Source organism: Vulpes vulpes, chromosome X (assembly GCF_048418805.1).
Source record: "Vulpes vulpes isolate BD-2025 chromosome X, VulVul3, whole genome shotgun sequence".
In the NCBI taxonomy this organism is placed as follows: Eukaryota; Metazoa; Chordata; class Mammalia; order Carnivora; family Canidae; genus Vulpes; species Vulpes vulpes.
The window spans coordinates 15,480,202-15,507,969 of record NC_132796.1 but is presented as its reverse complement, the minus strand read 5'-3'; the positions used below and the strand labels follow the sequence as shown (position 1 = coordinate 15,507,969).

General features: G+C 46.8%; 1 protein-coding gene across 18 annotated transcripts in view; it reads left to right on the top strand.

Annotated features, from left to right (window-relative positions):
- SH3KBP1 (SH3 domain containing kinase binding protein 1) overlaps positions 1 to 27,768 on the top strand; it is a 334,655-nt gene that overhangs the window by 282,920 nt on the left and 23,967 nt on the right. For all 18 annotated transcript variants that reach the window (XM_025997485.2, XM_025997483.2, XM_025997484.2 and 15 more), the window contains 2 exons: positions 854 to 1,013; positions 17,195 to 17,280. In XM_025997485.2, coding sequence (XP_025853270.1) covers positions 854 to 1,013; positions 17,195 to 17,280 — 246 coding nt within the window. The remainder of the gene's footprint in view (positions 1 to 853; positions 1,014 to 17,194; positions 17,281 to 27,768) is intronic.

Below are 27,768 nucleotides of genomic sequence, written 5' to 3'. Positions count from 1 at the left end.
AATGTCACCAGATCTGACTTTAACCTCATTCTAATAGCTGTCTCCAAGAATCCTTGGGAACCAAATACCTGTGACACCCCAGTTTGTCTTCCAAGTTCAAACTGTGCACAAAAAGAATCCAGAATTAGCTCTTTGTTCCCAGAAATGCACCCCCCCCCCTTTACTGGCTAATGGCTCTTTACACAGGCTGACCTGAGAGGCATCAGGCCCGTTGCCTCCCCACACCCAGCAGGTCCTGTAGGTCCTTCACCAAACTCATCACCATTTGCTGAACACCTGCTCTGTGCCAGGCACCAGGTAGGATCTAGAGAGAGGACCAGACGCGGGCCCCAGCCTTGAAGGCTGACATCCTACAGGTGCTGGCAGGCATGCACACACCCAGCAAGTAGCCAAGTGGAGCCTATTTATAAAGGGCTGCCTTTCTGGCCTCAGGTGAGGAAGTAAGAAAGTCTACCTCTGAGGGTGAGTTCGGCGGCTGAGAAGGGAACGTGACAGGGTCACGGTTCAGCCAGGCTGATGAGCAGGCCTGAAAAGGATGAGGAGGAGTTCACCGAGGGTGGGCAGTAGCCAGAGGGCCCTGCAGGGGCAGAGTCTGGCACAGGCAAAGGCCAGCAGCGTGCTGCAGCTGCTGAGGGGTTTTTCCTGACTTGATAAAAAATAAACAATGCTCTAAAAATACATAGATAAATAAAAGTTAAAAAAAAATAAACGATGCTCTTCACCTTCCAACTTCACCTTTGCAGACAGCATCAGTGACTTTTTTAAAGCAGGAAACCAGCAATCTGCCCCTAAGTACTGTCACTTACACTAGGTCTCTCTGTCTTCTTTATGCTTTTTAAACGATGACTTAAAGAAAGACCAGAGAGAGAGCCAAAACTGGACTTACAGAAGCCTTCCGTTCCTGCCATACCGCCAAAAAAGCCTCGGCCACCCAAGACCAATTCTCTCAGCCGACCGGGTGCACTGCCTCCCAGGAGGCCTGAACGACCAGTGGGTCCCCTGACCCACACCAGGTACTGCTCTGCTCTTGCCACTGGGGACGGGCGAGGGTGGGCCATGCGTCACAGGAGAGGGACCTCAAGTGCAGCAGAGCTAAGGGAATGGGGGACAAAGCTGCCCTTCCACCTTCTAGCAAAGCTGTCTGAAGACTCCGGCTACTTCTGTCTTGCTCCTGTGCTTGGGCAGAAGTTGGTTTGAGGCTGGGAGGCACAGTGCAGATTTTAAAATTAGCAGCCAGAGAACAGGGGTCCCGCATGTAGGCTCTGCTCACACACAGGGATTTTCCCTGTGCTTCCTTAGGGCAGCCAGCTGCCCTTCAGACTGGAAATGTGGGTATCACACCCACCTTCATCCCCTGGATGTCCCCCTGGCCTCAGGTGTGCACGTCTCACTGGGAGCTCCATCCCCTGACCCCTGACCCTGCTCTGTGGTGCTTCTTTCCCCATCCCCAGGCTCCCTCTGCCCTAGACTGCACAGCCCTATTTGTGGAACCAAGGACCTGGCATGGCAAATGGTGTCTTATTGTACATGTCTCCCAACTATGAGACCCTCAGAGGAAAGGGCCATGCTTTGTTTAGGCAGGAATTCTAAGATAGGCCTGGCACAACTCAAATTTGTTCACTGGCTGGCTGGACACATGTGTCACTAGTGGGAAATCAAAGTTGGACATTGTGCTTCCAGACCTGAGATGCCCACCATGGAGCAAAGGAGTGTTGTGTTCTCTCTACAAGTTAATTGCCAGAACTTTCTACCCTTATGTGTGTATCATGTGTTGGTGTCATATACCCAGAGCAAGCTGGTGGCCTGGAGGTCTTTACATGTGCCTGTTGACAATAGTCACTCACCAAATTTTTGTTCTTTTGGGCCAAGTTTGCATGGTGAGAGCCTCATGGGGCTTCAGCACCCTGGTGGTGGAGTCAGGCAGGCTTCCAGGTTTGCGTCTCACCTTACCTCAAAACCCATGAGCCTCAGTATGTCAATGCCCCTTTGCACCTCACTTTGTCCATCTGTACATTGAGGATGAGAATGGAATGCACCCGAAAGGATAGGACAGGATAATTCCCAAGTATGCAGCCCCATGCTTGTAAATCAATGTTAGTTTCATTGTCATTCTTATTTTTTTAAGGTCTTACTTTTGAGTAATCTCTATCCCCAATGTGGGGCTTGAACCCACAACTCCCAGATCAAGAGTTGCACACTCCACTGACTGAGCCAGCTAGGCACCCCTCATTATCATTCTTATTATTGCATGTCATACTGGGTCTACTGCAGTGAAACAACAATAGCTCATTTACTTCTTAGGAAACAATGTTTAAATCGTGGTAAGTACACATAACATAAAATTTACCATCATAACCATTGGTAAGTGTACAGTTTAGTGGCATCATTGTTGTGCAACTGCTACCATCCATCTGTAGACCTCTTTTCATCTTACAAAACTAAAACTATGTACCCATTAAACGCTGACTCCCCCTCCCCCTGCCCCAGGCCCTGCCAACCCCAAGTGTATAGTTGGCCTTTGAACATGCAGGGTTAGGGGCACTGACTCCCGTGCAGTTGGAAATCCATGTATAACTTTGACTCCCCAGAGACGTCACTACTAATAGCCTACTGTTGACCAGAAGCTTTACCAATAATGTAAAGAGTTGATTAACACGTAGTTTATATGTTCTGTGTATTATAGGCTATATTCTTACAATAATTAGGAAGCTAGAGAAAAGAAAACATTATTAAGAAAATCATAAGGAAGAGAAAACACATTTATAGTACTGGCTGTATTGAAAAAAAATCATGTGTAAGTGGACATACACAATTCAAACCAGTGTTGTTCAAGGGTCAACTCTACTTTCTATGTCTCTGAATGTGACTATTCTAGATGCCTCGTGTAAGTGGAATTATACAACATTTGTCTTTTTATGACTGGCTTATTTCACTTAGCCTGATCGCCCCAACGTTCATCCACATGATAGTGTGACTCACTTACTCTTAAAAACAACACAGTTGCCCACATATAGAGGCAGGTAGCCATGTGAGTGGTTGAGAAATGTCAGAATCTCAGCCGACTGTGGTGGACGCACATAAGCCCACGTGTGGGAGGCCGGCTGCCCAGCTGAACACGCAGCCAGTTACCTCAGGGTGAGCCCATTGGAGTGGCAGCTCGTTCACCTGTGTTGTTCTGCGGGCATCTCCCAAGGTCAAAACAGCTACCTGCTATCATGACCCATGGGGCGACTAATGGGACCAGGGCCATTGTTGAATTTGTCAGGCTCTACACGTCATGCCCTCTTCTACCGACAGATAGAAGGCTTTGTGCACATGTGCACAACAGGCCACTTGGCAGCCCCAGTGGCCTCAGCTCATGCCTCTTCAGCAGCTTGGTTGACCCAGAAGCTAGCAATCCAGGAGAAAAAGTTTACATAAACCTAAGTGCTTCTGAAGAGAATATGAACTACACAGAGAGACTGGAGAGCAAAGGTTGCACATCACCTTGTGGTGGGTGAAAGGGGAACAGAAGGCCCTCTCTGCCAAGTTCTGTTAGTCTTCCAGGGTCTACAGACATTTCCCGTAAGTCAGTAACAATTTCCAGAATATCCCCATTGTTTTAATCTGATCTGAAGAGAAGTGCAACTCCAGTGGCTTCTTTGCCTTCGAAGGTTGTTCTCAACCCTCTCATCGTGGGATAGGTACAGGCTTTGTGAGCCATCAGTTAGACCTGAATGCAGAGGGGGGGAGGTAAATTATAACAGTTGACCTTCTGGGATCACAGAAGCCCCCTTCCTGCCTCTGCCTAGCTCTTTTCTGCCTCCAGCTCTCCCATCATCTGCTTGGCAGTTAGAAGTATGGATCTCTGGGGAAGATACTTGAGCAGGGCTGTGAATAGAAGCCAGTGGGAAAGCTAACTGTTCTTGATGTGTGCGGCTTCCCACTCGCCTTGTGGTGGCTCAGTCCCCAGGGCACTGGGTTTGCACAAAGGGAACAAGGGAAGAGAGCCCCTGGCTTCTTTCCTGAAAATCCTAGGAAGTGGCAGACCAGGCAAGGCTGGGGGTTACTTGGGAAGCCAGTACCTGCTTTGGCTACTTGGTCAGTCAGTTGAAGGGAGGACAGTACCTTTTCCAACTTGATGGATCTCAAATTTGAGCGTGGGTCAGAATCACCTGGAGACCTTGTTCAAACAGATGGCTGGGTCCACCCCGCCCCCACCTTTGCTGACTTGGTAGGTCTGGGCTGGGCCTGGGAACTTACATTTCCATCAAGCGCCTAGGTTGTAATCTCCATGCTGCTGGCTCACATCCACACTATGAGAACTCCTGGTCTAGATCCTCCCAAGTTTTTGATGGTGCCCTCCCCTTCCCTCGCTGCCTCTAATGCACCTGTTAATGCTCCCCGAATTCAAAGCCCACTTAGCACACCCAGCTTCTGGAAGCCTTCCCTTATTTCTCATGATTGCTCTCTCTTCCAAATGCCTGACACCCCATGTTTAGCCTAGTGTGGGGCCCCATGCTGTGCCACTTGGGATGCTCACACCCCCGGACTCCTTTACCAGATTTAAAGCAGATCAAGAGTGTGTTTTGTCATCTCCACATGCTTTACAAGGTTGAGCATATGGTAGTGGCTCATTTAACACACTTGTTGAATGCCATGGTTCCTACAAAGGGAGGGAGGTGCCAGTGCTTACATTTTGTTCACTTTTGCCTCTCCTGTCATCCTTCCCAGGCCCTGTACAAGCTCTGTAGCACATGTGTGTCATGTTCTAAGTTACCTAATATGCCATGGATTTCAACATTAAAAACTTTAAGAAGATCAAGGAAAGGCTTATCATTTATCAATACCTCATGCACTTCATATTTTTTGCTAAGCAGTTACGTTGGACAACCAACCCATCTATTGGTTTATGAACTTGTCTTGTTCTGCCCAATTAGTTGAGGTAGGAATGTTAACATCAAACAGTTTTGTGTAAGTGTTCCTCCAGAGAAAAGGTACTGTCTGCTGTGTGAAGCCAAATCATCTCTATAATTTACTTGACCAGATGGATGGATAGACAGTTGAATACATGGACACACAGTCATTATTTTCCATTCTTATGGGGAACGAGGCATTGCCACTCTAGCTGGAGTGTCTGGGCTTTCACTTGCTCTCACCAGCCAGAAAGCTTGCTGCCAAATGTGGCTTCCAGAAGAGATTGGTTTCTTTCCATTTAGACAGGAAGTAGTATCTTTTAGAATAAAGAAATACATAAGTTTAGGAAGAAGGGAATCCTTTTTAGATACATTTGCTTAACAGAAATGTATTGAGGGGCCACTGTGTGCAAGGCACTGTCCTAGATCTCACTAATGTTGGGGCTCAGTTGCAGATCAGTTTCCAGGAATCACATCTGGGAGAAGTAGAATGACACCCAAGCACAGTTTTGTGTCCAGTCTGAGCAAATGGAAGCATGCCATTAACATATTTACCCATTGGTAAGAATATTCTTCCAATTTCCAGAAAGTAAGTTAAGATGGAATTTTAACAGGAAAAAACTGTTTTAAAGAAAAATTTAATACCAGAGTTGATTTAAAAAATTGAATGATGGGGGTTCCCTGGGTGGCTTAGCGGTTTGGCCCCTGCCTTTAGCCCAGGGCATGATCCTGGAGTCCCAGGATCGAGTCCCACATCAGGCTCTCTGCATGGAGCCTGCTTCTCCCTCTGCCTATGTCTCTACCTCTCTCTCTCTCTCTCTCACTCTCTCTGTCATGAATAAATAAATAAAATCTTTTTTTAAAAATTGAATGATAGGGCACCTGGATGGTTCAGTCGGTTAAGTGTCTGACTCTTGATTATGACCTTAGGGCATAGGATTGAGCCCCCACATCGAGATCGAGCCCCACTTCAAGCTCTGCACAAGGTGTGGAGCCTGCTTAAGATCCTCTTTCTCTCTCTCCCTCTGCCCCTCTTCCTGCCTTGTTCTCTTAAAAAAAAAAAATTGAATGATGATAGGAGATTCCACTAGGCTCTAAGTACCTCCTTTGAAAGTATGCACCTTGGGGATGTTGTCATTATTATTTCCCAGTGTGCGAAGACAGGCTACACATCTCAGGCATTGGTGGTGCAACAAGCATTCTGTCTACCCGCATTTTCACACTTGAGAAAATGGAGGCTCAAAAGTATAGAGCCTATTCATTTGTCTGAATATTTGATCATAAAAATATTTCAATCGACAGAGCATACCTAAACCTTTTTGTATGTGTGTGTACACACACACATGGAACATGTGATGTTATATGTCTAATAATGTAATAAATATGGGTTCAGAAACCTCTGTGAAAGGAGGACCTGAAACTTGGGAGAGGGTCCAAAAGGAAAAGGAAAAAGAAAAATCCAAGGAAATGCTAGAGAGAAGCAGGTAGCTCTAAGCTTTAGTAATTACATGTGGTGGGAGGCAGCGAGCCAGGAACCTGAGGGGCAGGGCAGGTGTGTGCCTTCAAAAGAAAATAATCCTAATAGGGAAAGAGGTTGAAGTGGGTTAGAACAGGTTTGTTAATCCTCCCAAACACAGATACCTCAATTTGTACTATTTTTTCACTTTCTTCCCAAGGAGCAGGGAGGCTGGAGCAGAACCTTTGTTCTGAGTTGCAAGGGAGTCTTGCGTGTTGTCTGCTATTGTGTGTCCAGCACAGAACAATGTGTGCTTTCCAAGTGGGGGGGGGGGGGTGGCAGGTGACTGGCAGGGCGGGGGACGGCGAGGCTAGTGTTCTGGGGGCCTTGAGTGGTAGACAGGGGGGTCTGGGATGGAGGTGTAGGAAGTAAAGCTGAAAGGCTTAAGGAGGAGGTAAGGTGAGCAAGCAGAGTGAGAAAAGCCGATGGCTGGAACAGGAGAGGCTAGTCAGAAAAGGGAGGTGTGTGCTCACAACTTCAGAGGTAGAGTAGGTCTGAAGAGGCCCTTATCCACAGAGAAAGGGGTTATAAATCTGGGTGCCTGAAGATGAATGAAGGTCATAAAGACTGAAGGGACCAGAGGGAGGTGGGGCTGGCATCGAGGATGGATTGCCCACATGGCTGTCATAGGCTTAGGAAGATGGCAAGAGCCAAAGTGAGGTGAGGCCGATGTTCCAGAAGCCAGCGCCCTCCCAGAGGGATGTTGGTGTGTTCTGGAAGTTGAAGACACGCAGTGATTATTAGAAAGATTCTACAGTCAGGGTGGCGGTGGGCCATTCAGAGAGGAGGTCGTGGATATGGGGGGGGGGGATTGTTACGGTGGCTCAAGCATCCTGAGGGGCACCGTGCCTTGACCTCAGATGTGGAAGCATGTGTCAGAGGAGGGCTCTCAGTGAGAAAGTGGATATTTGGGTCTTGGACACCAGGCTGTGGGCCAGACCTGTGCCACTTGGAGATGGCTATTGCTTTAAACGTAAAACCCATGAGGTACTTTTCCCATGATGGGCTGGAAGTTCCACCACAGAAACTAAAACACCAGATCCAGTGGGGAGGACAGTGGAATTGTAAGATTTTTACTTGTAATGAAGATGGAGCCTGGATTTCAGAGAAACACTGGGAGATAAGAGGCCGAGGCGCTCTGAGACATTTGAGCTTGAGGCAAAGATTAAGTAAACATTTATATGCCAAACATCAACTCCGTGCTTAGGGAAGGGCAGATATCTCTCTTGAGACCAATTTACCTACACGGAAGTTCATTTTTCTTTAGATTTACACAGGCAGCCCAGCTGCTCCAACCCCTGGGGTTCCAACTAAACAGGAAATAAGCTCACAGGTCCTGATCACTCTGTGGGGGGGGGGGGTCTGGCCCCCATGCTTACCACAAGAAAGCATTTAAGAAGACTTCTTTGCTCTTACTAGGTATAAACCAATCAATCAATCAAAAAGGTAGGAGAGAAAGGTAGCTGGCTCATGCAAATGCTCCCTAAGCAGGCAGGTAAAATGTGCACTTGGGTGCTTCGGCCATCATTTTGAGTTTGGATTACTGAAGTATTCAAAGTGTCTTTTCAAAGAGTCCTAGTGGTGCATCACGTGGTGTTGGAGCGTTTCCTTTCTTTTCCACAAATCAGGTGCGAGACATGTCTTTAGAGAATTTAGGAGAGAGATCTTGGCTGATAGTTACAGAGGTGAGTGTTGTTGGCTCATGGATGGTACTTCCAAGCATGGAATGATCCCTCCAGGAGATTATAGAGAAAGAAGAGGAGAGAGTGGAACCAACAGTGGGGAAAGTTATTTATAGGGTGAAGGAAGTATGAAGAGCCTTCAGAAAGGATAGATGGTGTATGATATCATGGAAGCCAGAAGAAAGGAATATGGAGCAACCACAGATCAGTGGGTCTCACACCTGAGTGTGCGCTGGAATCACCTGGAAGCTGGTTAAAACATAGATCGCTACTCCCCAAAGTGTCTAATTCACTAGACCTGGGTTAAGGCCTGGGAACCTGCATTTCTAGCAAGCTCTCAGTGCTGCTGCTGCTGCTGGTGGTTAGCTGACCATGCTGTGAGGACCCCACCATAGTGTGCACCCAGGAAACTGAAGGGCATCCACAGGCTTTGGTCACTAGCGTTGGCCTGGGTGCTCCCAGTCCAGGAGTTTCTATACATGGTTGGTAGCAAGAGACAGAGTTGCCATGAATTGAAGAGAGAATGGGCAGGTGGCCAAGCTTGTGTAGATTTGGCCTGAGAGAAACTTGGCTATGGAAAATGGCGGCTTACAGATGGATTCAGTGATGAGAGAGGAGTGTGTGTGTGTGTGTGTGTGTGTGTGTGTGTGTGTGCTATCATCCATTCATTACAGATATTTATCAAGTGCCTATATTTGTGACCAGGCCTTCTTCTAGGTAGTAATTAACTGTGGTAACCGGGCTAGACTTGGTTCCTGCCCACCCATTGCTTTGGAGCCAGCACACCAGGGCCGATAACCCACACCTCTACTTCCTTACCTGGTGACTTTGGAGGAGGTGTGCACCTCCCCCAGTCTCAGTTTCTGCCTCTGCAAAATGGTAGAGTGAGGCCTCCCTTGCCCAGGTGTGTAAGTTTGAACAAGCTGCAGCACTTCAGGCCCCTACCTCTTTGCCTGGCACTTGGGAGGCATTCACCTATGCATGCTTCCTTTCCTCTCCTGAGATGGCTCAGTGGGTGATCTTGGTGGGAAGGGGGTTTCCACAGGGTGACAAGTAGGTCATGCACCATAGCCTCAAGGGAGGGATGAAACATGGACACTCTCAGCACACCAGCAGGTCCCTAGGGGTGGAAGCATGAACAGCCTCCCCCAGAAGCACTTAGAGATTCAGAGGAAGCCAGGACTCAGGGAAGGCCATGACTGAAGGATAGAAGTTAATTTATGGAGCAGAGGAATCCCATAGGACACGAGAAAAGACCTGGTCACATTGTAGGGACGTCCACTTTCTTTGCTGACCTCATTTCATGTGGTCTTTTCCTTCCACTCAGCCCAAAAATGAATGTTATTTCCTGCAGCAAGAACCAACAGTAGTGATGGGGTTTGGCCCCAGCCCAGAGGCACCAGGCACAGAGGCACACTGATTGTCCTCCCAGTGATGGTCCAAATCAGGCAAGGGACCAATGGGGGATCAAGTCTCACACATGCACGGTACCAGTTGAGTCATACCATGCTTTTTTCCATGGGCTATTTCTTTGAACACTCTTTGCTCAAGTGGCCCCTCACGAACTCTTCTGAGTCACATGATGATGAGTTCCCCCTCTTCCCGGTATCTTTAAAGCCCCTTGCCCCTCTGAGATGCCCAACTGTGGGTTTGCAGATGCGGGCTGCAAGGTCATCCTCCTTTTGCCTTTGGAGGGGTAGTGGGTTTGTGCCCTGGATGGCCTCTGGAGAGAGCCCTGTTCCCATACACACTTGCAGAGTCTGCACAAAGAACAGAGATTTGGAGGGGAATTGAGTGGGCAGTGTCCCATCACCTTCCACTGTGTCTTCACCAACTATAAATAGCCAAGCTTGTTTGTGCTCATCCAAACAAGGACGCAATACAAAGGGAAAGCTGCCAGGAAAACCACTCTGGTTCCAGCCCCTTGCTCCCCTGGCCTTGCTTGGGCTGTCCCATATTTACATAGGAGGTTCTCTGTCAAAAGTGCCTGTGTTTCCTGGGACATTTTTGGCTACCAGGTGGGTATATAAGGACTTCGCAGATATCAGCAGTGCCTTTGGCTCCTTAGTTCTCAGAAAGGGGGTGGGGAGGGAGCCTCCTTCTGCCCTCCCGCTCATGAGCAAAGGAAACTGGGCTTACCGCTATTAGAATTTTTCCTTTCCTGATGGAAAGATCCTACCTTTCTGGGCCATGACATCCCAGGGCAGAGCTCTTCTAAAGAGTTGGCTTCACATCTGCTACCTTCACAGATGGGTGGAGTCCTCTTACAGTTGTTCATTTGAGAGAGAAGAAATCTCTAGAAGCATAAAGCATGTGCCTATGGATACTCATTTTGATTATTGCCATCCCAAGTGTGTGGGGCAAAGACAGGACTGGACGCCCGGAAGCTTCCACCTGGTTTCAGCTCTGCCAGTAATTAGCTGCGTGGCCTTAGGCACGTCACTCCTGTCCTTGGAGCAAAGACCCTTGTCTGTAATAAGATAGGGGCTTGAGCTGGGGTAATGTGTGCCCAGTTCTAGTGGTCAGCCAGAGTGTGCAGTGTTACGGACAGTCAGGTGGGGAGTGGTCACTTCCTTTGGCCTCGTTTCCTTGGTACACAGTTGGACCAGCACGCGGCAAGTGCACAATGAGATGGGGTAGTTTCACATTAGAAGGGCCAATGAAACAAGGCTGTGGAGTTGGAGCAAGAAAGAAGACAGGGTAACTCACGTCATTTCTCTAGGATCTTCACATTGACATCTGCCATCGTCCATATGTGTTGACACCTGAGTGGGATGAAAGCTGGAAACAAAACAGAGGATTTTCAGGGTATGCCTTGGTCTCCTGAGCATGAGGACAGGCCATTTCTACTTCCTTTCCTTTCCTTTCCTTTCCTTTCTTTTTTTTTTTTTTAATTTTTTTTTAAATTTTTATTTATTTATGATAGTCACAGAGAGATAGAGAGAGAGGCAGAGACACAGGCAGAGGGAGAAGCAGGCTCCATGCACCAGGAGCCTGACGTGGGATTCGATCCCGGGTCTCCAGGATCGCGCCCTGGGCCAAAGGCAGGCGCCAAACCGCTGCGCCACCCAGGGATCCCTCCTTTCCTTTCCTTTCCTTTCCTTTCCTTTCCTTTCCTTTCCTTTCCTTTCCTTTCTTTTCCTTTTCCTTTTCCTTTTCCTTTTCCTTTTCCTTTTCCTTTTCCTTTTCCTTTTCCTTTTCCTTTTTCTTTTTCTTTTTCTTTTTCTTTTTCTTCTTTTTCTTTTTCCTTTCCTTTCCTTTCCTTTCCTTTCCTTTCCTTTCCTTTCCTTTCCTTTCCTTTCCTTCTTCTTTCCTTCTCAGCTTATTTTCTTCCCCCTGTAACAGTTTTTAGGCAGTTAAAGCCCAAACATTTATTTACATTAAGGTAATAGATCCTTCTGAGAGTGGGCAGGAGGTCTTCCAGAAAGACCTGGACTCGGGATCTTCTGTTCAGTAAGGGTCAATGGATTCCCTCTTTTCCCCGTCAGCCCCACTCACCTCTAAAAGGGCCATGGGTCTCTTGGGTGGCATTCGGTTGCTGCTGCTAGTGCTGTCGTTCGTTTATTTATTTGTTTGCCTCAGCTTCCTGCGCACTTCAACACCTTTTCCAGGCCACATGTCTTGGCTTAACTGTCCCAACTTGGGCTAAATTGGGCCATGCCACTGGCTGAGCTCATGTTCTCAAGGGATGCACATGGCGCATCTTCCACATTTCCGACTGTACACGCCCCGTCTCATGTCTTGGTTCTGAGCGGCAAGAGCAGGCACCTCTGGGCCAGTTGAGTGTGCAGTTTTCATCTATTAGGAGTACTTTTTAACCTGGGGAGCAAAGGTGATTTCCTCAGCTGGCGTGAGCTGCAGGGACACCAGCTGCCTGGCATCCTCAGTGACTCACCATTCTCACGACCAGGTGACTTAGTGAAGCAGCTTTGAGAAGTGGGCAAAAGCTTGAGCTCTGGAGTCAAAGGAAATAGGTTCAATTCCAGACCCTGCTGTCCCATTTTAATGACCTTTGGTTAGCAAGTAACTTCATGTTTCTGAGCCTCAGTTTCCTGACCTATATCATGAAAATAAAGGGCATCACAGGCGGTGGTGTCCAGGAAGCAGGCCCTGAGGCAGTATTTAGTGTGCCAGCTGTTTCAGGGTTTAGTGCCCTGAAAGGGAGAAGGAAGCAGTGCTGGGCAGAGAGAGAAGACAAGCTGTGATACTAGCTCATCAAAGCCTTGGCCAAGTCCACACAGGGGCTGAAACAGCTCCTCTGAGTTGTCCTGTGTTGGGTGGAACTGGCCAAGATTTTTATACTGTGGCAGGTGGGCCACCCTAGCAAGGATATGCCTTGGTGGAGGAGGCTCCCTGTAACCGAGGACGTCCCTGGAGAGGCCAACAGCACTCCCAGCAGCAGGAGCACCAGAGGGGACTCCCGGCAGTGTGGCTCCGTGTCCACCATGCAGAGTAGATACTTAAAGAGATGGATGTGACCATCGAATAACAGACAATAGGAGGTTGTCCTGGTGCCTAGCTCACGATTGGCAGTCAGTAGTCAGTAGCTGCTGCTCTTATTTCTATGCCATGGTAGTTTCCACTTATTCCTACTGGTGTCCTTGAGCTAGTCAACCCATTATCTGCAATTTAGGCTCCCTGTCCAGTAGGGCAAGGAGACTTCCCTGCCAGTCGCCTGTCCAAGTCACATGTTTCAAGGGTCCATAACCAAAACTGCACCATTTGGATTTAAAAATCAGAAAGGAGTAAGGGCAACCTTGTTCTGGTATCTTTGACTATATGGTAATATGCCTGCTTTATTTTATTTTCTCCTTTTATCCAACAGCTGTGGGCATAGAAACTCAGCATACATAAACCCTCTTGGGGGCTAGAGGACTGGGTTTTTCTTTTCTCGTTGGATTTAGTAACATCCTTTTTACCAAAATGGTAGCCATGTGTCGGGCAGACTGGAGGAGAGCAGAGACCATCGAGGGCTGCAGCCTCATTGGGTGTCAGCCACTCCAAGCATGTGCTTTGGAGAATTTCAGAAATTCTGGTACTTTTCAGAACTGAAATTCATTAGCATTGTTGTAAGAGTCTATAAATACAGTGAAAAGCATTTACAAATAGACATTGTAAAACGCTTCCACACCCACAGTCTGAACACTGTCAAAACACCAGCTGCAGCTTCCTTACTTGGAAGGATCAGAACCTTTTTTAAACGACACCTACTGTGTTTTCAAAATAGGCTTGCTTCTGGCCCTGTATAGAAGATAATTTCAGCCGAAAGCCTGTGTCTGGCTCTTGGCATTCGGGATCAAGGCTCAGAGAGACGGGGGGATCCTAAGCTCCTTCCTATCAGTGCAGCTGGTGCTTTAGCATCTGGGGACAGGTCGCTCAGGGATGGTACTTCCTTTCTTCAGGTGTTCCCTCATGGCTTAGACCTCTTGGTCTAGGATTTATAACTCCACACACCCCCACCTGGTTCCCAGGTGAGCTCCAGATGTGGTCACAGGTGATGACAGGGGCACCTGTGGTCAGGGAGGTTCTTAAAGGAGTGTGTAGGCAAGGGCCAGACCATCTCACCTTTGACCTTGGCAATACTCCTGCGGAGAAAGGAGAGAGAACATAAGCTGCCTGAATTGTATGGGTCTCTGTTGTTAAAAGTGAATTTTAATGAAGGAAAAATTTTACTTATAGTCTTATCCCAGAGACAACTATTATTAACATTTTGGACAATTTATTTTCCATCTTTTCCCCTGTGTATGATTTGGTTTGTTTTTCATTGGTTTTATTTAGTTAGGATCATACTGAGTGTCCTACAGCTTTTGCGGAAAAAATGCATCTATTGTACAAAAATACATGATGCATTCCCATTTCAGAACAAAGGCAAATATTCATTGATTCCACAAGTGTTTTTGAGTCCCTGCCATGTACCAGGTGCTGAGCTGGGTGCTAAAAATCACCCATCACATTATCCAGGAATAGTCACTGTAAATATTTTTCCAGTCTTAAATAACAATCCCCCTTCCTGATACCCAAGCAGGGCATGTGGGTATATGTGCATGGAAGACTGGGTCATTTTAACTTGCTGCTGTCCTTTGCCACTGTAATATCAACCTTTGTCCTTCTTGTCATAATGTGTTTCTAAATATCATTTTCATGACTATATAAATGTCCACCAAATATAGATTACTCAACTGTTCCCCTCTTCATGAAAGATTTCAGTGTTAATTTTTATTACAAATAAGACTGTGGTAAACATATTGATCTACAAAACCCACTTGGGCATTTCAGACTATTTCTTTAGCATAGCCTCCCAGAAGTGGGCCAAAGCAGATGCCCATTTTAAATGCTATTGATATACACCCTATTCTTAGAAATTACTTCTTTTTACCCTGAACCATTCCCCAAAGGCTTTGTGGTAACTTTCCAAAATGCATCTACAAGAATAAAATAGTTGAGAGTGACAGTAAGGGAGAAAATAAAGGTAGAAAAGTAATATAGCCCAAGATAAGATGAGCACAGTAATGAGCAGTAGGGTTCTCTACAGTCCCTCAAGATAGGCTCACATTTGACTGGAAGCTTCTAGCTGTCAAATCAAAGAGGGAAGTGGCGGCTCCAAAGATTCATAGTTACCAAAATGCACGAATAAACCAAATGTTCAGAAGCAACCAAGCTGAGCTGTTCTGAGATACAGATCATTAGCTGCTACATAAAGCTCGTTCTCCCACCAGCACACCCTCGGATTCTCTGCCCAGCCACCCGCCATGGTGTCACCTCAAACCAGTTTTCCCCTTGGAAAAAAAAAAAGCCCAGTGGAATTAACTGGACTTTTTTTTTTTTTTTTTTTGATTAACTGGACTTTTGTTGCCTGAATGACCTTTCTCCCTGAACAGAACACATGTTCTCACAGGTTTTGGTACTTGTGTTCCCAAAAGGACAGGACTGTCTGGCCCTGGGTATAATTTGAGTTGTGTTAGTTTGGAGAATGACAGCACCAAACCATTCCGACTCTGTAGTTAGAAAATAATAAGATTGAGAGCCCTTGAGAACTTTTAAAAATGAAAATGCTTTTCCTACAAATAATGGTGCATTTACAAAACATTTCATCCAGAAGGTTACATTCAAACTAGTAGCCACTGGGGCCCTGCCAGCAGCATGTTTTGAAATGAATTTCCTCAGTCTCATCGTTGCTGTTGGCTTGGGGTCTGCTCGAGGGAGGGAGTCCTATGGGACCTGCCCTTTGGTGGCTGGGCATGGAGAGGGGCTCTGCTCCAGCAGCCTGGCCTGGGGGCCCCCAAGGCCCTAGGAGGTGGGGCTGAGGTGGGAAATAAAGGCTCTGCTCTGAAGCTCAAGCTGCTTCCCCCTTCCAAGCGCAGTAGTCCACGCTCTTCTTGAACTTTTACTTTGGCTGAGCTCTGAAAAGCCCAGGAAGTCTCATAATACACACCCACAGCGTGAGAGCTGTGTTTTGTCTTGGTGGAAGTCAGGCCATTCGGCCCAGCCCTGTCACCCTGGAGTTCTTACCTCTGCTTGTCTTCGGTTGAGGGTACTTGACGTTACACTGGAGGTTACAGATCAGGCTTGTTTGCTTGGGAACTGACGGGGGCTTCCTCCTTCCACTGGGCCTCCTCCACCATCACAAGGACATGCGAATCTCGCTGTCCACCAGCCCTTGCGCAAAGACAACGGGTTCGGCCCTGTCGAGTCCCTCCCTTCTCCCCAGGTTTACAGGTCTCCTGCTCAGCTATCTTTCCATTCCCCATTACCCCCAGGACAAACAGAACCCTCTAGTATTCAGCCTGGCAGTCTGACTCTGCTGACCTTTCTGCTCTCACTACCCTCTGGGGACCTCAGGCTTTAGCCCTGGGACCCCTGGCCACACCAGGCACTCCCACCCACCTGGGGTCCTGGCTTTACCGCACCTCCTCCTGATATGCCCTCTCTACCTATTCTTCCATGGCCCGGCTGGAATGCCACCTCCCCTGCGTGCCCCTTGCAACATCACACAGGTCCCCTGCCCTGATCCAGTCCTTTCCAGACGACTTTGATATGCCTGTCTCTTGCATAGCCTGTGCCATGTGGGCCTGTGTCTGTCTTTCTCGCATTTAGACCGTGAGCCCCTCCAGAGTAGGAACTACCTGGCTTGGCCCTCTCGATCCCCCCTGCATGATAGGTATCAGACAGGCGCTCCTTTGAGTAACTGCTACTCATTGTGTGGTTTGGCTTCAGGCCATGATGACTGCCAAGAGCCATGAGGTGGATTATTTCTGTTGCTTTCCCAGAATGACTGCTTGGCTTCTCCCTCTCACTTTATGGGTGAGGATCTTTTCCGCTTTCACTACCATCATAAACCTCAGATAATCTCACTCGGGGCTCATCCCCCTGAAAGGGACTAGAGAACTGCCCTTTTGGGAGAATTTGGAGGAACCTTCTGTTCATGCACGAGTGAGCTACTTCTCTCATCATCTCAGAGGCCTATTCCCATTCCTTGGGGCTGTTCCTAGCCCAGATACAGAGGGAAGTCACTCGTGTCCTGATGGGCATGGGGGCACCCACCCAAGAGCTGTCTAATTTTACAGGCTTGTGCCCCAGCGCCAGCCTTCAGGCTGCCAGATCTTAAACTCAACCCCCTGTGCCTGTCAACAGCCTGGCTGATTCCTCCGCCTCAGGCCAGAAAACCTTTTTCTCAAGGTTAAAAGTAGCCGACCTTTGACAAGCAGCATTGGCTAAATTCCTTGCTCCTTAAAAGGGAAGCTCCCAGTTATCATTTGCTGGTGCTTATTTGGCCATGGGGCGGGAGCAGGCCCTACGCTGTACCCTGTGTACCAGCAGGAGGGTTTGTGGCTAAAGGTGTATTGCTGAACAGTCATTATTAAAATAGCCATCTCTGAAAATGTGTGCTGGAGAGGTGGGCATCCAGTCTGTCAGCCGGTTTCACCAAGGCCCATGTGGTTGGATAGGTCATTGGCTCCCACTGGCTCCCTCACAGGCGCAGGCAACAGTGCCACCCGCCCCACACACAGCATGCTCCTTAATGCGCGTGCAGCAAGAAAGCTGACAAAATGACAAGGGCACACACCAATTTTTAAATGCTTGGACTTGTGTTTTTAATGTAGGGGTGACGGTCCAAAGATTGACTTGGTGGGCAGTTCGATCTCTGGCATCCTGGACAAGGATCTCTCGGACCGCAGCAATGACATCGGTGAGTAAGGAGAGCTTTCTGGCTTCTCTTTGCAAAATTTTAAGAGAACTTCAGAGTTTGACTTGCCTTCTTAAGCAGCCTGATGAGAACTAACACAGCCATTTCAGTGAAAGGCTAATAGCCCATGGTTGGTTTTAAATGTCACAGTTTTATAAAGAAGGGGAAGTGATGGTGGTTTCCACATTAAAACAGAGTGCCTGGGATTTCTAATCTCCCTGACCTCAGGAGAACAGTCTAATGAAAAGAAGTGATAAATAAACCTTTTGTAGAAGTGGACGTTAGCACTTACATTCATATTTTCTAGTGATATACCTATTTAGTGGAAAAAAAGGTGAATGGGTGAAAATGAAGAATGGCAGAGTTCATTGTAGTCACAGCACTCAGTGTTTTGAGTTTGAATTTAAAATGAGCTCTGGCATGAAAATTACCACTTAGTTAAGAATGTGGGTAAGTTTTTCAAAGGTTAAGGTAGCACTCTTTGATAAAGGGGAAGGTAGTTAAAGTCTCTGTGGGTACACAAGTTTTGTTGGAGGGTCTTTTGGGGATGTGCGCAGGTGGCATGAGGTTGCATGTGCTGGTTGATGCCACTGTTGGTCTGACTTGGATGACAGCCCTTTTAAGAAGTCTAGATTCAGGAACTAATTTTTTTTATTAGCTTTACATCTTTTATTTGTTCCTGTCATGGTCACAATATTCTACATTAATAGGGCTACATTTTGGAATTTGCCTTTTTAATTCAATGCTTTTCTTTTGAAATAATTAGAGATTGACATGCAGTTGTAAGAAGTAATACAGAGAGAATTACATACCCGTTACCCTTTCTCTCAATGGTAACATCATAATGAACCTATAGCGTGAGATCCCAACCAGGATATTGACATGGATACATCCACCAGGTTCCCCAGTTTTACTTGTACTTGTGCGTCTTTAGTTCTTTGCAGTTTTGTCACATGTGTAGGTTTGTGTATCTACCACCATGGCCAAGATACAGAACATTCCATAGCCATCAGGATCCCCCCCCCCCCCGTTGCCTTTTTATAACTGTACCCACCTCCCTCCTCTTCCCCACCCCTTCCCTAACCTCTGGCAGCCACTCTTAGGGACTGATTTGACACGGAAGATTTCCAGCATCTTTTGCATTGGCTGCTCAATTTAGAAACAAACATCTGACCACTGGCAGGCTCATAAGAGGCACCAGAGTGCCTAACGTGAGCCTTCTCATCACCTGGGATTACTCCTCTTTGGGGTGCTGTTTTTGTTTTTGTTTTTTCCTGAACCTGCTAATAGAGTTGCTTCTTTGCAACTGCTGACTTGCAGTCTCTGGTCTGATCTTGAGAAGACTTGGTGGTAGGATGTGTCACTGTAACTCTAAAGACCAAAAATATTTGCTCTGTCTCCAGAGACTGTTGCACATCCTCAGCCTTTGAGAAGCTCAGTCAGGAAGCATGACCAAGGGCTTTTGACAGCTTGGGCTGATGGAAAAATAATAGAAATGCTGGCCTGCTGGACTTTTGACCTGGTTAAAGGGCAAAGCAGAGCAGTAATTGGCTATGAATGAGAAGGAATCATCAGAATGAGCCTGCTGAAGTTTTGGTCTTGCTACTGTGGTTTAACATTTTAAAGGCCCACATTTTAAGGCATGATAGCCAGTGGCAGAGAAGGTAATGTGGGGCCTCCCACGGGAAGGGAGGTGTTCTCCCTCCCCCAGAATACACAGGGCTGTGCCTTGCCTGTGAAAGCATTGGCCTTTGGCCCTTGTTTTCTTTGGGTCTGGAGATGACTCAGGTGGCTCTCACCAAAATAGGAATTTCATATTTCTCAGTCTGACGAGCTAGTTTGAAAATGGTGGGGGCCTTGATCAAAGTGGCTTTGTCTATGAAAGCTCTTCATTCGTGGAAACAGTACCAGTTGTGTCTATCTGGGAGCCCAGAAAGAGCTGCTGAGGCTTAGTTTGCTCTCACTTAGCAAGAAGACGTTAATCCCAGATGGCTGTAATTCCTCAAGCTAATAATGTAACACATATTATTCGCATTGCAAGAAACGATGATCAGCAGCCATGGAATCAGCCACTAAATACTCGAGTACCCACTCAAGGGCAAGGCCCTCATGCACAGGTCCTGCCTCCCAGCAGCTTCGGGTCTGTTTTGGCCGCTGGGACAGCAAATGGAAAGTGAGGTGACAGCAACGGTCTGCCTGACCACTGAGTGGCAGAAAGTAATGTCAGTGAGAGTTGGGGATGCTCCTTGGTGCCCAGGGTGCTAGGGCAGGCTCCATCGGTGGCGGGGGGGCAGACTTATCTGGATCTAGAAGTTGGGTTCGCTGAGGCAGAGGCAGGCAGGGAGATCCCATGGGGCGTGCTGGTAACTGAGCACAGATCAGCCGCAGGAGAGGCTTCGTGCCCGCACGGAGGGAGCTGCCCTGGGCACAGAGGTCTGGGCGGGACTCGTTAGGAAGGGGATGCCTCTGTAATTTATTCGGCAGGCACTGGGTTGACACCAAACTGGCGTGATTGGGTCTAAGCATTCAGATACTAACTGATGGAGCTCTATGAGACCAATCAGATGAAGGAAAGATGGGCGTCAAGGAGTCAGGTTATTTGATAGTTTGGGCTTGAGGCAGTTAAGAGAGAGCCCACATTAAGCCTCACCATAGGATTGTGAAAGAAGGGCTGGATGGGGAAGCAGCAACTCGAGAGAATTATTGCCAGGCCTCAGGCACAGGCTGGATTTAGGAGGAGGTAGGAGGAGAGAATACTGTGTCAGCTGTGAGGTTTGAGGGTAGGGGAAAAATGACTTGGGTAGAAATAAGTATGTCTGGTGGGGGGACTGGCTTGGAGGGGAATGTGGATTTATTTAAGTGTGTTGACATTGAGATCTAGTCAGTGCTGGATGAGGTGGAAGCTGGAAGGCTGAGGCTGGGGAGGGTCGACGTTGTAGAGGCCAGCAAGGATTGCAGGTAGACGTTAGGACCTTCCAGGCAACAGAACGCAGGGCTGGCACCTATAGACAGCCCCATGTGTGAGTGCAGGCTGCTGCCTCCAGGCCAGGAAACATTCCGTAATTTATACAGACTCTCTGGGCTGTAGCTTCTTTATTGATGAAGGGAACTAACATCCCTCCCAACTTCCCTACCTTGTCTTCCAGAGTTCTGCAAAAATCACTTGATGGGCTGCTCAGTGATAGAAATGCTTATTATTAAGGCTGTTGTTTGCTTAGAAGGGATAGTTAAGTCAGGAAGATAAAATCCTTAGCATGGAAAAAGAGAAAGAAGGACCTAGATCTGATCTTATCTATCTATCTATCTATCTATCTATCTATTTATTTATTTATTTATTTATTTATTTATTTTTTACTTATGATAGTCACAGAGAGAGAGAGAGAGGCAGAGACACAGGCGGAGGGAGAAGCAGGCTCCATGCACCGGGAGCCCCATGTGGGATTCGATCCCGGGTCTCCAGGATCGTGCCCTGGGCCAAAGGCAGGCGCCAAACCGCTGCGCCACCCAGGGATCCCAGGACCTAGATCTTAAAGACCAAACCATTTAAAAAAAAAAAAAAGACCAAACCATTCACAAAAGTCCCTATCTAAGGGAAAAGAGGAATCTGGCAACATCTCAGAGACCAAGGGATGAAAGGATTTTAAACAGAATGTCTTCAGGCCCAAATGCAGATATACTGTCACAGGTGGGTTGGTCAAGGAGAATAGGACACTGCAGAGGAACTGCCTCCCTTCAGGGCTGCTTTGTGTCTCTGCTTTTGTAGCACTTGTTCATTGCTTTGAATCAAGAAGGAAATTATTTGTACCAGAATGTTTTGTTAGTGACTCAAACAATTGAAGCTGTCCAAATGTGGGCTGCATGAATAGCCGAATACAGCCCTGAAAGCCATTAGAAATCATCAGTGTTAGCTATAAATAAATCTGTTTCCTCTTAATAAAGCTATAATTTTAAATTATTATAATATTGAATTAGAGAACATGGCTTTTTCAGATCTCGTGTGGGCAGCTACCAGCATCTGTCAGCCCCACAGTAATTTAGAATGAAATCAGTTGGTCTAAAACGATGTTGTTGATGTCGGTTTGAGATACTGTGTATCAAACTACACCGCCATATTTCAAGTAACATAATAGGAAACGTGGATGAGCTCCAGAGCAGGCCTGTGCATGAATAGAAATGAAAATTAAATTGTCCAGTTTTCTCTTGCTGACAGAAGAATCTCTGCTCCGATTGAATGGGAGATTATAGGCCGAGAAGTCAAGTGCCATAACATTTACTTTTATTATGCCATATATTGTAGTTCCCACGGCATGGCAGGATTTATTATTACACTTCAATACCGCAGAGATTTTCCGACTCTTTCCCACTGAAGCACACAGCAGCGGGCCCTCAGGTGGGAAGCAGCTCAGGAACTAAGCCGTCTAGTTGTTGGAACTGATTGACTTAGAAGCCTTCTTGTTTCTCGCCTGTTGCTTGCCTCCGTCGACTGTTGTTCCCTGTTCTATTTAGCTCTCATCCCACTTTTCCCACTTCCACCCCTTTATGTGGACATCACCCCCTTCTCACATAGAAAAGCTGGGAATTTCTCACCTGTCTTTCCAACCTGATCCACAGATACACACTTGACATTGCCGTCCATGTAGGAGCCAGGTGTTGCTAGCTATAAAGTCAATGGACTTAGGACATGGAACTGGCTTGGAGCACATGAATGAATCTAACTTCATCTTATCCTCAAATCTCTCATGGATGCCTCCTGGCCTTTGGCTCCTGTGAACCAGGAAATGCAGAAGCACTTCCCTACTGATACCCTGGGAGTGCTAATAAGAGCTCATTAATTTGAGATCCTGGAAAGGTTCTGAAACTGGATTGTGGTGATGGTTACCCAACTCTGTAAACTTACTAAAAATTGGTAAGTTGTACGCTTAACAGGGGTGAATTTTATGGTATACAAATTATACCTCAATAAAGCTGTTAAAAGAAGCTCTGGCTCCTATCCAGGGACACAGGTCACGATTACATGCCAGTTTATATCAGGATTGTTTGAGAAGCAATATGCATTTTTGACTTCAAAAAGCTGACTTTTTGAAGCAAAAATGCAAAAAGCATTGCAAAATGCTGCAAAAAGCAAAAGAGGTGACTGCAAAAAGCAAAAGAGGGTCATGTGCTTTATTCCAAGGAAGTGAGACATCTTGAACTTTGGGTCTTGAACCTAGTCAGTCCTCTGAGCATTTTTGGTGTCCTCGCTGCACTTCGGGACACTCGGCCTTGGCTCCAGTTCATTCAGAAGAGGTTCTATGCCAGAACTCTCCCTGCAGGGCCACGTGTGACTCCCCACCTCTCACCTAAGACTGTTAGGGCTCACAGTCTAGGTTTGCACTGAGTAAATGAGGTCAAGCTGGCAGCCAGGACTGGTTTCAAAATCACCTTGCAGTCCTGGAGGAGATGGGCTGATGGCAAGGCCTTGTCCTTCTGGGCACTTCTAAAAGTCCAGTCCCGAATGTATACTGAGGATGTTCACTGACGGACGTTCGCGGTTAGAAACATTAGGCCGCACCCAAACCAGGGCACTTCCCTCTGCCCGCTCAGCCCCGATCAGGGCCGTCCCGATCTTCGGCAGTCTGTTGGGCTGGCCGGGCTCATGCTTAGTTTTGATAGGTTCTGCAAACCTCTTTTGCCTTGTCACATCTGATAAGAGCAAAAGCAATAAACGTTCAAAGTGCCAGTAGGAAAACGCTCATGAATACTAAAGGAACAGGCGGAGGTTAAGCTAAGCAAAGTGGGGCGATGGTGATACATGTTGCTTAACCTCTTGGGAGCGATGTATTTGGCTGTGCGAATGATTCGAAAACACAAAGAGTGAGCAGTGCCATCCTGCCTGAGCCACCTGCAGCCAGCAGCCAGCAGCCAGCAGCAAGGAAAAGTAACTGACCGGTAAGATGAGCAGGGGGACGTTTGGGTGTTTAGCAAGTGTGTTTGAATGACTCCTGGCTCAGAGAGGGTCACTGTGCCAGCTACCTGCGCGGACCTGTGACCAGCCCCAGAAGCTCACCTGCGTGCAGACGCAGCACATCCTGCTCTGGTATTTTGATCGCTCACCTCTGTGTTCAGGTCCCCTGTAGCCTACTTTCAGCCCCATGGCTCGGGCATCTCTACTTTTGCTACGTGCTGAGACCACTGGCAGCTTGAAGAATGCAAATGCGGTATAGTAAGTAGCCTATAGGTGGCAGAGAGACTTACACAGTAAGCTTGGTCACTTCTGTACTGTGCTCAGCTGAGGCCTCCCTGCCGCGAATGAATGTGGAAGCAAGAAGGGAGCAGGTGACACGCAGTCTCAGATGGCACATGGCATTTATTTGGCCTGCAGTGCCCTCTGCCCACTGGCCCCGGGCTCACAGATTGGCAGAGCCTGGCTGTGGCTTCCGTTTGACTTGTAAATATCCAGAGGGATCTATGACCTGTGGGAAAACCATGCTCAAGTAACTCCCTTGCCATGCTAAAAGCACTGGAGACAAAACTATACCTTATTAAGGAGGAAATTTGAGTTCCCAAGCTCCTTCTCTAGCCATGGGCCCTTGTTAAGGCCTGATGTGGACACCTGGGCCCGGTCCACCTCCCGCTACCTTGGATTCATTACAGAAGAAAAACGATGAGCACTTAGGAGTGAGGTTGGTGGGCCCCGTTAGAGGGTAATTGGATCTGGTGGTGACAAGCTAAGGATGAGGTGTCAGTGCACAGAGAGCCCTGATTTAGAGCCGGAGAAGCCGCTTTATTTAGCTGCGTGGTGACCTGCAGTGGCGCTCCCCACCTCCCCAGGCTTGAGTCATCTCTCCCTGAGATTGTTCATGTTCTTTGGAATTCAAAGACACTCACAGAAAAGGCTTTTCATTCGAAGGACTGCTGACTTTTATTTTACTAATTAAGGACATTTTAAAAAGCAAATGCCATCACCTGGTGGAAATAATCTCTGAGTTTAAAGATTGGACAAATTTAGCTTACTGGAAGACTCACAGCGTTGGCCTTCTTTTCCTTGGCACTTTATAGACAGGTGGTAGCTTTGTCATGGATTCATACCCAGTTCTGGGGATGGCTTCTGAAAATCACAGGTCTAGCACATGTGTGCAGGGGTGAGGGTCTGGGGAGAGGAGAGGTGTCAGGGGCAAACAAAAGGCCCCAGAGAGAGGCAGGTGTTGAAGCATGGGTGAAAACTCACTGCTGCCCAGAAATGTACAATTAGCAGATCAATTTTTTTTTCAAATCGCTCATGAAATGTCAGATTTTAAAAGGCACTTTACTTTTTTTTAAAAGTTTTTTATTTATTTGAGAGAGAGAGTAAGTGCATGAACAAGAGGGGCAGAGGCAGAGGGAGAAGGAGAGAAGCAGGTGCCCCACTGAGCAGGGAGCCTGAGACACAGGGCTCTATCTCATGACCCCAGACCACGATCTGAGCTGAAACCAAGAGTCAGGGGGCACCTGGGTGGCTCAGTCGATTAAGCATCTGCCTTTGGCTCAGGTCATGATCCCAGGGGCGTGGGATTGAGCCCCCCATCAGGTTCCCAGCTCAGAGGGAGCCTGCTTCTCCCTCTCCCTCTGCCTACCACTCCCCCTGCTTGTGCTCGCTCTCTCTCTCTCTGTCAAATAAATAAAATATTTTTAAAAATAAATAAATAAAACCAAGTGTCAGCCATTCGACTGACTGAGCCACCCAGGTGCCCCTATAGGGCACTTTAAATACTTCATACCTCTGTCTTCTTCCTTCCCCCATGGCTGGAGAATGGGGGCCTCCAGTTCTAGAGGTACCTGTCCCTTCCAGTGTGGTACCAAGAGCACCGGGCTTCAGACAGTAGGTCTTTCCTCCTTGAGATTTTTACTTGGCATTTAATTTTGGGTTCTGAGGATGCCTGGGTGGCTCAGCAGTTGAGGGTGTGACCCCGGGGTCCGGGATCAAGTCCCGCATCGGGCTCCTTGTGGGGAGCCTGCTTCTCCCTCTGCCTGTGTTTCTGCGCCTCTCTCTCTCTCTCTCTCTCTCTCATGAATGAATGAATAAATTATTATTATTATTTTTAAAGATTTAATTTTGGGTTCTGTGACTCCAGGCATTAGGATGTTGTTTCACATGCAAGATTTTCTTTTTTTTTTCTCTAAGATTTTCTTTTATGAGTGTGCAACTGCTCCTCTTTTCTCTAAGTAGAGTGCTATTGAGTGAGATGAAATGCCCTGTTCCTCTGCTCCCTGAAAGGAGACGCACCCTCTGGATGTACACCCCGCTCTAGCAGGCCATCCAACATGCTGTGCACCTCTTTGGGTCCTGGATTTTTATTTTTTTACTTTATTGAGTAGAGTTGACACACAATATTACATTAGTTTTGGATGTGGATCTTGGTTTTTCAACTTTAAACCTGGGGCTTGGAGGAAATGCTCAAAGAGGTCCAGTTTGGCCCCACAGGCTTGTCTGGCTCTGTTTCTTTTAGTTGAGATTTCTGGACATTGAGAAAACTGCTCTTTTGGTAACCTCTAATTCCTCTTTAAAATTAAATAGCTTATTCTTTTGTCTCTTTACTGAAATTCCTTCAGTTCTGTTAGTTTCTTTAACCTAGAGTTGCTAATTTGGCCCTTTCTAAGTCTTCATCTAGGGTTTTTGCTTATAAAAGATTGGCTGGCCAGATGGAAGTTTAAGTAATCAGCAATGGTGGGCATAATAGTCATGGTGTCACTTTTTATAAATTTTTAAAAATTATTCATTCACATTTTTTTTTAAAGATGTTTTTTTTTTAATTTTTTTTTTAATTTTTTTTAATTTATTTATGATAGTCACAGAGAGACAGAGAGAGAGGCAGAGACACAGGCAGAGGGAGAAACAGGCTCCATGCAGTGGGAGCCTGATGTGGGATTCGATCCCGGGTCTCCAGGATCGCGCCCTGGGCCAAAGGCAAACGCCAAACCACTGCGCCACCCAGGGATCCCCTATTCATTCACATTTTTAAAAAATGTATCAAAAATTTTGAAAAACATAAATGGGTAGGATGTTTGCAATCCTAAATAAATTTGAGTTCTTAGAGCAAACCCTTAATACAGAGACAAGATAGTCCCACAGAATCACCGAGGAAAGTGGGGTACGTTAGAAGAACCACGGGTTCTCAGGTAGGCACACTTGGATGTGAATTATAGCTCTACAAGTTCCAGGTTGAGTGACTCTGAGCTCCACTTTACTCTTATGTATGACAGGGTTAGTAATGGCCACCTGCCTAAGAAGATTGTTGTAAAATTTAGACCTGATAATTTGAAGTGGCACACACAAAACAGGTGATTTCTAAGTGGTAGCTGGTGTAGCCATAGTCACACAGAGGCAAAGAACCAGGCATCAACCTCCATTCTTACCATGACTACTGTTACTGGAAAGTAAGAAAGTTCTGAACATACAACATTAATCAGCTGACTGAAGTTCTCCCCACTCCCTAGTTACAAAGGGAGTAGGTACTTTAAAAAAAAAAAAAAAAAAAAAGGAAGAACATGGGGAAGTTAGAAAGTCCCTTCAGAGTTCCAGCCTCTCTTTGAGATAATCACTGTTAATTTGTTGTACACACTTTTAGAAGTCTTTCCGTGATTGGGTAGGTGGATGAATTTCTTTAAATGTAACCATGTTGTATGTACAGTTCACAGATGTTTTTTGAAATAAATAATGTATGTTTGACATCTTTACATGTAAGTCACATAGGTCAAACTTCTACTTTTAATGTCAAGATAAAATTCCATGGCATGATTCTAGCATAACCAGTTCACTCGGAGCAATGCTGCGAAGAGCAGCCTAGGACAATGATCTGTAGACAGGGCTACCCATACCCTGGGGGGCCATAGATACTCCCCAGGTCATGGATAGTGCTTCATTTCTTATATGCTCTTTCTTCAAACTCCTCTCCTGGGAGAGACCCACTGGCAGGCTGCTTCTCCCTTTCCCTTCCCCTTTGCCAGTGACCTGCTCTCCGCTTACACAGCATAGCCAATCTCTTGCCCACTCCATAGGTATGCAAACCTCTGGTGCAAACTGAGAGACACTTTCAGGATTGGCGTGGTACTTGAGAAATTGAGTGATTTTATTGACTGGACAAAAAAATCCATTTACAAGTTGGTTGGTTTGTAAGTCTTTGCTTCTTACAAAATTGAAGGAGACCCACTGAGCTGTTCATTGATAGATTGTTCAAAATAGTTCTTGGTGATGCTAGACCACAGTCTGATTTTTGCCGTATAACTTGGAAAGAGTTCGATGAATTGAATAACATTGTGATAACAAAATTCTTTCCATTCTCATATACTTCTATTTATGTGAACAAAGTTTCTTGACACATCAATAGAAAGAAAAATAGGAATAGAATCAATACCAAGCCATGGCATTCTCACGTTAAGTAATAATCACACACGTGTGCATAAAGTTATTTGGAGGGAAAGCCCAATAAGATTCTCCTCTTTTATGCTGACAGGTTATCAGAATGTATGGTTGTG